This window comes from Humulus lupulus, chromosome X (genome assembly GCF_963169125.1).
Source record: "Humulus lupulus chromosome X, drHumLupu1.1, whole genome shotgun sequence".
Classification (NCBI taxonomy): Eukaryota; Viridiplantae; Streptophyta; class Magnoliopsida; order Rosales; family Cannabaceae; genus Humulus; species Humulus lupulus.
The window spans coordinates 207182534-207193795 of record NC_084802.1 but is presented as its reverse complement, the minus strand read 5'-3'; the positions used below and the strand labels follow the sequence as shown (position 1 = coordinate 207193795).

General features: G+C 36.5%; 1 protein-coding gene across 4 annotated transcripts; it reads right to left on the bottom strand.

The window, feature by feature from the left end:
* Positions 1–527: 527 nt before the first annotated feature.
* Positions 528–10045, bottom strand: LOC133805180 (NAD kinase 2, chloroplastic). 4 transcript variants are annotated; one of them, XM_062243290.1, is made up of 9 exons: positions 9515–10039; positions 6980–8860; positions 3188–3309; positions 2949–3090; positions 2602–2826; positions 2338–2412; positions 2030–2131; positions 1642–1862; positions 528–1072 (listed from the first exon to the last, which is right to left on the bottom strand). In XM_062243290.1, exons 1-8 carry the CDS (start codon positions 9782–9784, stop codon positions 1659–1661), a joined length of 3021 nt encoding a protein of 1006 aa, XP_062099274.1. In that variant the 5' UTR covers positions 9785–10039; the 3' UTR covers positions 528–1072; positions 1642–1658. The 4 variants fall into 4 exon arrangements, 3 of the variants coding, with proteins under 3 accessions (XP_062099274.1, XP_062099275.1, XP_062099273.1); XM_062243291.1 differs by having other exon boundaries at positions 528–983; XM_062243289.1 differs by lacking the exon at positions 528–1072 and having other exon boundaries at positions 1477–1862; positions 9515–10038.
* Between the last annotated feature and the right edge of the window lie 1217 nt (positions 10046–11262).

Genomic DNA, 11262 nt, shown 5'->3' with positions numbered 1-11262 from the left:
AAACCAAATACACCGACCTTCCAAATACTAAAAAAATCAAAACCAATTAAACTGAACATCGAAAAAACCGTAAACCGCTACTATTTGGTCGGTTTGAAAAATTTGTGTGGACCGACCGGTTTGAACCGAAACCGACCGAAATTATAAATATATGTTGGTTATGTTATGCTTATGAACTTTTAATTATGTTTTCAAACTTTCAAATTTGTGAATGTAACTATGTTCTATGTATTTATGTTTTAAAAAAGCACAAAAATGAATTCCAACAATCCAAATTTTTTAGTTTTTTTTTTAACTAAAACTTTCTCAAAAATTATGAGAAATTTTTTTTTTAAAAATGAACTTCGGTTTGGTCGGTTTAACGGTCGTTTTTTTTCTTTAATTGGTTTGGTATATCGGTTTTTAGATCACACCAATCCAGACTGAAAATCAAATTCTTGATTTAATAATATGAAAAAACCGTCCAAACTGACCGATACTCAGCCCTATGAAAGATATACTATTGGACAATAAGGCCTTGAACATAGTTGAGCATCAAAAGGACGACCTTTATAAAGGCCATCATGTCTCTCCATTTATCAAAGAAATATGTGAGCCCCAACTTTTTTGATATATTGATATGATTGCTCAATGACACAATGGTACAGTACACGATACATATATACAGAGGTCTTATAAAGGCGATACATATATACAGAGGTCTTATAAAGGGTGACTGCCTTTGGTACGTGTCGAGCATATGTACAGTGGTCCTAAAAGAGAGACTACCCTTTACACGTGTAGAGCATATATACACTAATCTATAACAGAAAAAGGAAAACATATTATATACACTTGAGAATATTAATTTGGCTTAACAACCCCCCGTAAGATCATCGGTCGTGGAAGAACGGTGAGCTTGGATCACAAAGAAAGGAAGCGTTGGGTAGCCAGCAGCTTGGTAAGAGCATCAGCAAGTTGATCAGCTGAGGGAGAGTGATGAACTGAAAGGGTCTTGTTAGCAACTTTCTCACGGACAAAGTGATAGTCCAATTCAACATGCTTAGTCCGAGAGCGCAGAATAGGATTAGCTCTAATACCAAGAAGAAAAGCAGAATTGGAGGAGAATTTGATATATTGATATGGTTGCTCAAAAGTCACAATTGTACAATACACGATACATATATACGAAGGTCCTATAAAGGGTGACTACCCTGTGTACGTGTCGAGCATATATACCATGGTCCTAAAAGAGTGACTACCATGTACACGTTTAGAGCATATATACATTAATCTATAACAGAAAAAGGAAAACATATTATATACACTTGAGAATATTAATTTGGCTTAACACAATTTTACTTATGATGGGACTGCTGATCCCCTCGGGCATTTGAATAAGTTCAATGGTTTAATGGAGCGTATTCAGTTTTTATAGCTGTATAACTAAGAAAGAGGTCTACAATTATATTTTTATTAAGAAAAGGGAAAAAGAAATGGGCAATGGCATCCTTTTGTAGATACCCAATATATATTTTCTCTTTTAAGTGTTTGTGTTGAGTGATGGACTGCAGTCTAAATATAATATACAATATGTACAGTAGTAATATACATGAATATTATTAGGCCAAGGGAGAAGAGTGGAAAGAGTTTCGTTTTCACCTTAAGATTAAGAACCCTCATAGAGCCTTTTGATCAAGCCTTTCATTCCAATTTAGGCAGCGAATCAAGCTATGAAACCAATCACCAGTTTGGTCAAATTTGTTAACAGTAGGAAGTGGGTGCTGGCTCATATATATTCGTACGGAGTCTCCCCTTGAAAGTTGTTGCCTTCTTTTCCCATCAAAAGAAACCCATGCATTGCTTCTAGCATCATCTGGAATCTGTCCAAACAACAAATTTTTTGTTTAGCTTTTCCCTTAAAAATCAACTTTATTAATGTCTAGCCAATAATTAAGCTGTCAACAAACAATACAACAATAAAACAGTACAATATCCAAATTTAACTATATTTACTGCCAGCTAAATATAATTTATACAATATATTCACCTTCAATAGAAGCCGCGCAGAATCTGGAAGTATAACTGGTCTAAATGAGAGAGAATGGGGGCAGATCGGCGTAAACAACATGCAAGGAACATTTGGATGCACCTACAAATAGATGTCTCCATCGTCAGATATGCCTAATGTAGCCAATTACGTATACATAAATAAGCAACTAATACTCATAACATCAAATCGAGTATTTCACACAGCAAATTTTTACAGCTTCTCTATTTTTTGTTTTATAAATAATAGTAAAGCCCAATCCCCATCATAAAGCACTAAAATTCTCCCATCTCCTTGTGCTTACTTACCATTGAACCTCCTGCAGCAGTAGAGTATGCAGTACTACCGGTTGGTGTAGCTACTATCACCCCGTCACCTTGCACCTGAAACATGGTATGCAGCATTTAGAGTGCAAGGAAATTTCATACAAGTGAGCTTCCTTTATGCCACATTAAATTCCTTCACCTTTGGGATTTAGCTAAACTAACAGCTGCAAGCATATATTATAAACAACCTCGAATCTTTTGTCATAGAATTCTGTCATGTTAAAGCAAACTATTCACTGACCTCACCTTTGTTATGAGCCGGTCATGTTCATAACACTCAATCTTAGAAAGGTATGGATTAGAACCCCGGTCAATCACAACCTCATTTAAGACATCAAATATTTTTCCAGGCATTGCTTTACCATTTCGGAAAATTTCACAACGAAGACGCATTCTGAGAGTTATATATACACCATCTCGTGTGTTATTTCCATGGATTACCTGTTTTAAATCCTGCCTAAAGTCATCAAACTGCAAAAGAAGCCATAGAAGAAGTCAGAAGAATGCCACTTCCAGGGACACAAATTAGTCACTTGAGGAAAATGTTAAGATTTTTTTTTTCATTTGACAAAGGAAAATGTTAAGAATCTTACAGTATGAGAAGTAAGAAATCCAAGAGAACCAAGATTAAAAGATACAACAGGAGGAACAGCCCCTCTAAATAGATTTGATGCATGGAGTATAACCCCATCTCCTCCCAAGCATGCCACAAAGTCGACCCTCTCATGCAGATCACTGAATTAAAAGCATCCAAAAAGGTAATAGGATTGCAGTTAAGATATACGAACTTACAAATATTCAATATTGTTGCACTTTGGACACAAGTTAATACCTGGTATCTTGGCTATAAAAGGTCTGAACAAATCCAAATCCGGGGATTCTTGCAAATATATCATGCACATCAGGTTCTACCAGAACATTCATATTCTCTTGGTAATACAGGTAAGATGCAGCCTTCACATTACATAGAGCATATTTTAAGTCTCACAAAGCATAAACCAGATAGGTTAAAAAACCTGCTGATATTTCTATCAGACAAATATCAGCAGAATACAATAATAAAATATCCTCTGAAATAATTAAGCAGATATGATAAGATATATTTTCTCTGGATGCAGCTAAAAAGATGATACCATTATCTAAAAAAATGCCATTAATGATTTTGTGCATGAGTGCAATCTTACAACAACTTCAATGAAAAGCAGCTGTGCTATCAACAAATTAATGATCTAGAAAATCAAAGGTGCAAAAACCCGTTTTGATAATCTCAATGATGTTGATGTAGTGCTATGAGTGGTTAAATATAAATAAAAGCAATACCCAAGTAGGGTGTGAATTTTGAGATTTTGTTATCAGCATCAAAATATATAACAAAATTGAGTTTAGATTAATACAATAAGATATTTAAACACATCTAAACATGTTGGAAGCAATTTAAGAATTTTTGTAATGATTTGGGCATAAAAATAGTCATAATTCAGGTCGTGTGGTAATACGTCGCCTGCCCTTAGACGACGCAGGTGGCGACATGTGACTACCTAGCAGGCGACACATCGCCTAGTGTCGTACAGGGTGGTGACGCATATTTCATGAATTTTGACTCCAAAACTATTTTTTGAATTAAAAACAAGTGGGGATTTGTGTAAGTTGGTGCTAACACTATTCAAGGGTTTTTTAGGGTTCAAAAGAACTTATCACACTTTTACACTCTCTATCTAACATTTCTCTAGCTGTCAACGATCAACCACTATCTCCAAGAAAGTACTTGCTTGAAAAATTCATAGGTTTGTTTATCTAAATTCTTATTTCTTCTTTGTAGAACACTCAAGCATTTTTTTCTTAATGGGCTGAAATAGATAATTTAGACAAAGATTTTCAACTTGTTCAAGCCTCTTTGTGTTGTGTTTAATTGTTACATTGTGTTTTTTTTTTTCTATTGTTGTTCTAACCCACTTCCCCAACAATCAACGTCTCTATTTGTTTTATCTCTTTAATCTTCAATGGAGGAAGGATTTTGATCTTTTACCGCCCTCAAGTTTATGAGTCAAGATTTTGTTCGTTTGGACTGCTTCAATGAGACAAATTTTGCAACACAAGATCAAATTTCTCCTTCCTACACTCAAGGTCTCCTACATCTTAGATACAACTTTAGAGCCATTGTCTTCACTAACTAAGAATGATCCTCCTCAAGTTTTGGTTGCAAGGAAGAAGAAAGAGGAAAATGAACTCGTACATAGGGGTCGCATTTTCAATGCATCGTCAGATAGGCTCTATGATCTCTACACAACACCAAGGAAATTTGGATTGCATTGGAGAATAAGTACAAGGCGGAACTAAGAAGTTTCAAAGCTTCCTAAGATACTTAAAGAGTATTCAAACACAAGTTGGATATAGTGAGTGTAAGATAATCTATCTACCACTAGTTGGGTATATACACTCGATCGTGGAGTTTTTCTTGCAAACATGTATATCACACTCCAAGCATTGAAGCTATGTTTATAACTCTAGCGACGACGGGGAAAGAAACCGAATAGCTTAGAAATCTCATGTTGAATATCTCAATCTTACGCAAATAAAATATCGACGATCTTGATGTATTGTGATAGTCAAGCCACCCAAGCTAGAGCCTATAATAGTATTTTATTTTTTGAAAAGAGACAAGTCACATGTCCAAAAGTGACCTCCACCCAAGTTTATTAGGGACCCTCACTTATAGCGGAGGACAACTATGGTTACAAATAGCAACTTGGAAATTTAAACATAAAAGACAACAACAAATAGAAACGTTACAAACTAAGATATAAAACCCTCAATTGTTCTCAATACACAGGAAAGAGCCTATAATAGTATGTATAATGGGAAATCTAGATACATAAGTCTAAAGCATGATTATGTGAGACAATTGATTCAAGATGGAATCATTTCGATTTCATATGTAAGATCTAGTGAAAATTTAACGAATCCCTTCACCAAACCTCTTACAAGAGATTTGGTAAATTCAATATCTAGAAGGATAGACTTAAACTCCTAGAGTGAGAGATTCACGAATAATAGTAACTCAACTCAAAACTAGTAAATGACTAGTCTAGAGTTCAATAGGTGAGAACAAGTCATTGATAAGTGAAAAATCACAGCACTACTGCAAAGAGAATCCCCTATGTGATGGATAGTACTGGTTGTTACTAATAGAGGGTTAAGCTTCAAAACTTTGAATAAAGTTCAGCTTAGTTCAACAAGCATCTCAAAGGTAACAAAAATGCTGGAAGAACTTCACTTATATGAACTTAGAGGCAGTTCCCCTTCTAATGGAAGTTTTGGAGTTTCTAACTAAATAATTCATGAATGGATGAGCACAAGACCATAATAGTGCTAAGCGAGAAAAGTAGGAATATACTGTTGATCAAGTGAAAGTGTGAGGTGTTACCATTTTCATCATAAAGAATAATTAGTTCAATGTTATATGCAACCTAGAATTTCGATAAAGTTTTGTAAAACTTTCACTAAGGTAAAGTTCAAATCAAAACATACTTTACTTTATGCTCCTATATTGTTTATGTGTTGGAGAGTCATGTTATATTTAACCAAGCGGTGAAATAAAAACATTACCAAAGTGTAAAGTTTTGAGAAGATTAAACACAAGGTGTGAATTTTGAGATTAGCATCAAAATATGACCTAATTAAGTTTAGATTAATACAATGAGAAATTTAAACACTTCTAAGCAATTTAAGAATTTTTTAAATGATTTGGGCATAAAAAGAGTCATAATTCAGGTCTTGTGGCGATACGTCGTCTAAGGGAAGCATCGCCTACCACTAAAGGTGCAAGTGGCAACGTGTTGGCACCTAGTTGGCAACACGTTGCCTCCCGTCGTATCAATTCGCTACCTAGTAGGCAACACGTTGCCTAGCATCATACAGGATGTCGACACCACCTGCTTCCCGAATTTTGGCTCCAAAATTGTTTTTTGAATTAAAAACAAGTGGGGATTTGCCTAGGTCGGTGCTATCACCATTTCAAGGGTTTTGGAGAGTTCAAAGGGACTAATCACACTTTTGCTCTTTCTTTAACCCCTCTCTTGAGCTCTCAATTATCAACTATTATATCCCAGAAATTCATCAACACATTGTTTGCTTGAAAAATTCATAGACTTGTTATATCCTAATTCTCATTTTTTTTTCTTTGTAGAACCATCAAGCACTTTTTACTAATGGGTTGAAATAAAGAATTTTGACAAAATTTATCAACTTGATCAAGCCTCTTTGTGTGTTGAGTTTAATTGTTACATTGTGTTTTTTTTCTCTCTCTCTCTCTTCATTGTTGTTCTAACCCACTCCCCCAACCCAAAGTATTAATCAAAAGCAGGTGCATGTCTAAATACCAGGACCAGCATATGGTCCACTACATGTATACATTTTAAGTGCTAAGGATTAGGTAGTCAATACAAGCATGGGATCTATAAACATATAAACGTGTAAAGTGCTTTGGTGCTCAAACCTAGCATCATCAAGAGTTTGAAAAAAAATATTGTTAACAGAGTTCTAGTTCCAAATCATGTTATCACTTAGTTATTAGCATCAGAACAGCAGTATGTTGGAATTATTTGCATAACTTTTTAGATGGTACCTCTTTAGCTTCTTCCATGAGTTCTGGTCCCAGCTTCTTCAACAATAATACAGTCTTTGGCGTAGTTTTCCACATAAGCATCTGTTGCTGAGTGCTTGGATGCGTGAAGGCTAAGGATGCCTCTGTCACCTTTTCTCTAGTACAAGAGAATCCATCTGTACGAACCAAGAACATTTCAGCTTTCTTTCTTGACTGCACCCTTACAACACCGGTTGTAGAAGCGCACATATCTCCTTCAACCGTACTCAGTTCATCGTCACTAGTGCCACCATTCAGATATTTGGTTTCTGATTGAGACTTGACATAATCATTATTCTTATTACTTACCGTAGTAGATAATTTTTTTTCCACAACTAATTTACTGTTGCTGTCACCAAATCCATTCACAGTTGGACCAATGGAAACAAAAGCATCACCAGTCATATATCTCCCAGAAAGGCCATTTTCATTACATGATCCATTAGAACTTCCTGTTTCTTGATGTCCAGACACTTGATCATTACCAAGAGTTTCACCTCTCTGTATTTTTTCAGTATACACATAGTCTGAAACAGGTAACTTCTCCAACTGGTAGTTATTATAAGTAGGAGGTGATATCCTTTTACTCCGAAAAAACATGGACATTTCTTTTTTGGAGATAAAATTTCCAGGAGGAACCTGAGCTTTCAACGGATCAATTTCAGGGGAGAAGTCAGCCAAAGATCCTTCTTCACCGGAACAAGTATCTACCAGTTCCATTCCTTGAATAGGAATAAGGTCACTGCAAACCCCATTGGAGCTTCCATTCATTTCATCACTATCTGGGAAAGCATCTGCACGGTTTACACTATTCAAACTATTATTTGAAGTATCTTCCAGCGACTCAAGTTTCTTTCCCGAGATAGGCTTCTGCTTTTCTGTTATTTCATTCTTAACTTGTAACATTGCATTGTTGGGAGCAATTGGTTGATTGGAGTCAAGCGGCATAACATAGCGAGTCATGTACTGCCTCCATCTGGAGATCATTGCAGAAGTTCTCTGAACTCCTTCTTTACTATGGAGATATATAGGCCTTTTGCTGGAATCTGAAACCAACATTGCAAACTTCTCAACTTGCTCCTTCGAAGGTGCAGTCCCAACTTCAACTGGAATTTTGACTAATTCAATTTCCCCTAATGCAATAGCATTGTTTATTGCCACTTGATAAAAGTTATCCTTCACGTTCTCAGCTCTAAGATCAATTATGGTTTTGTATCCTTTCTTCACTAACCACTTCAGACCTTCTTCTGTAACCTGACCACCCCTCCAAAAAGCCACATCAGAATCTTTGTATCCAATGTCTTCTCTAGAAGTGGATAGATAAACAGGAGTCCAGTTTGCAAACAGAGTATGGTCGGGAAAATCCTCTCCACGGGAAAAGCCAATATCATAACACACGTTCTTCAGTCTCTGAAGTTTCCTCCAAACATCTAAGCTTCGATCATCACCAGGCATTAAATAGTTCTCAAGGGCAACATGCAAGCTCTCACAGCACCTTTTCATCTCACTCCTAAAAATGGCAAGCGGAGGAAGCTTATCCTCAATTGCACTAACATCTACTATACGAAAGGAATTCGCTACAGAAGACCTCCCAGAAAGAATATCTTCCCTTCCTTCGTTCAGAAGGGACACCATACAGCCAAGCACAGAAACAATTTTATCCTCCAATAACGGCTTTTCATCTGAGACGACATCATATGAAACATAACATTCACCAGTTAAAGGATTGCATAATGTATCCATTAACGCAGCATGAAGCCATTCTGCAGCTCTAAAGATTCTACAATATGCCTCAATTTCTGCTATATCCCCTGGAACAGGACCAACCCAAGGCAATTGGGTTGATTCATGAGGCTGGAGGACCTTCAAATACAAATAACAGCAGCGTTAATCAATGATAGAAAACTTAGTTTGTTCCATCAATTAAATAAAAGTTCCACAACGTAAGCAGGCATAATTGCCCACTATTTCTTCTGGAAAAGGAACACAAGTATAATCCAGAACAGATGAGTTTGGAAGAACAAATATCAAAAAGTTAGTCCAAATATATGGGAAAGCTAACAAAATACCGTGAAAACAGCTTCCTAAACGTCATATTCTGAAATCAACAAAAATGCACCCCCGTTACAGCTACACGCTACATGATAATTCTTTTTTTTTTTCAAAATTTCACCATATAAATAATTAATTATAGAGGAAACCTTCTACAGAAAATTCAAAAACCTCTCAAATAATATTAACAAAGAAGAAGAATCAGGCGGGTTGCTCATCCATAAATATAAGTGTGTGTCTGTATAAACCCACTCCGTTTACTCATCGAGCAGACTTGTATCAGTAGAAGTCTAATTGAAAGAAGTTAAATAAAAAAGTAACTAAAATAGTATCTCCTGATTCCTAACCCCGTAATTCAGATCCAGAAGCACTATATTTGAGTTTAAGGATTAAAATTCAAATCGGAAAAGGAACTAAAAAGAGATGGATCAAAAGAAATAGCAAGTAGCAATGAGAAGTCTAGACCTGAGAATCCAAGCCGAGACTGAGAGAGAACGACTTCGATAGCTCTGCACTGACGACGAACTTGAGCCGCCTCTGAAACCGCTCCTTCCGGCGGAACTCGAATCGGAAACCGAAACCGAAGCCGACGACTCTGGAGCTCGCAACGAATTGAGTAGGCTTAAAGGGACACAGATAAGTAGATGACGGCGACGACACTCCAGTAGCCGAACGACACCGATTCATATCGACGACGACGGCCAGGTGGCATACAAGACAACATGCCGCCACCATTGGGAATTTTCTTTTCCCCCCCTGTTTATGTAAAAAGTTGTTTGGATGGCGAGAAAATAAAAGCGTGGATAATACTAGCCAATATTTCCAAAAACAATAAAAACAGAATTGAGAGGGACTTTTTTCTTTCTTTCTTTTTTTTCTTCTTACCACAGTTTGTCCAAACAAGCCAGCACTGGTGGTGTGATTGTTTTCTTTTTTTTATTTATTTGTTGGCCACAAATATTTAATTTTCACACAAATTAAATGGAAGTTGTTGTCTTCTCTTGACTAATCTTCTTGAATTCGCTTATTTATCACCATCCGGACCGGGAAAACATAAAACGCAAATTCTCTCTTTTCTTGAGTTACGACAGATACGTGTACTGCTATTGCGGCTGTTGCTAGAAGCTAGTGTGGGCCATGAACTGGATATTGGGATAAGCAATTTAAGAGGCCCATACTTTTCAATAAAATTTGTAATAATAATTCAATTCAAGTTTCAATCAAATAATTCTAAAAAAAATCCCAATCAAATAATGTTAACTAATAATTTAAAATGTTGTTATTATCCTAAAATAATGTTCTTTTATGAGGCAAATAATTGAGCCATTTGAATTGTTGGAACATACATTACACACTAACTTAATACAAATAATTAAATATCTCGCCTATGTTTTTTTTTTTGAAAAATACGAGAAAGTGGTCGAAGAAACCCCCTCTCACTAACAAAATAAACCCTCACTTATGGCGGAGAAAAACCTTGGTAACAAGAGAAAAAAGAAAACAAAGATTACAACCATAAATACACCCATTCTCTACGAAGGTCCAAAAAGAAAACATCCTCAAAATCTTTCGTTCTATACACCCACGTGGCTACCCAGAATCTTATCTTATCCCAAAGAGTATCCACTGAAGAAGAGGACGCGTCAAAGATCCTACTATTCCTCTCCAACCAGATAGCCCAAAATGTAGCTAGAACGGTACACTGCCACAAGCGCAGCTGCCTCTTACCGCCCTCCATATGAGAGAGGAATAAGTGGGCGCAGAATGAGGGCATACACCAAGAGACTCCAAACTCATATAGAACTTTACTCCAAAGAGCACTGGCAAACGAGTATCGAAGAAACAAATGACCCACTGACTCGCTATTCTTTTTACAGTTAACACACCAATTAGGCGATAACTAATGGAAGGGTCTTCTCCGCTGCAAATTAACATGGACACTTAACTTGTCCAAGAATAATAACCATCCGAACACTTTAATTTTGGGAGGAACACCACATTTCCATAACCTCTTTGCCCACGGCCACTCTGGACCCAACTGATCATAAGCCAAGCTATGAAAAGCCGACTGGCAACTAAAAACCCCGCTGCTATCTGGTTTCCAGATTCTTTTATCTTCCAAAATATCCGGCAGCTGAACATCTTTAATCATATCTAACAATTCAATCAAGTTAGGGGCCTCCCTCAGGAATAAGTTTCTTCTAAATTTGAAG

Bases quoted from the DNA above. Each gene is read 5' to 3' on its own strand.
- LOC133805180 (XM_062243290.1), bottom strand. From the start codon at position 9,784: ATGGTGGCGGCATGTTGTCTTGTATGCCACCTGGCCGTCGTCGTCGAT. The intron at 2,413-2,601 runs GTGAGGTCAGTG...ACCATGTTTCAG, and splicing joins ATGACCGGCTCATAACAAAG to GTGCAAGGTGACGGGGTGAT. The intron at 1,863-2,029 runs GTGAATATATTG...TTGTTTGGACAG, and splicing joins CTGCGCGGCTTCTATTGAAG to ATTCCAGATGATGCTAGAAG.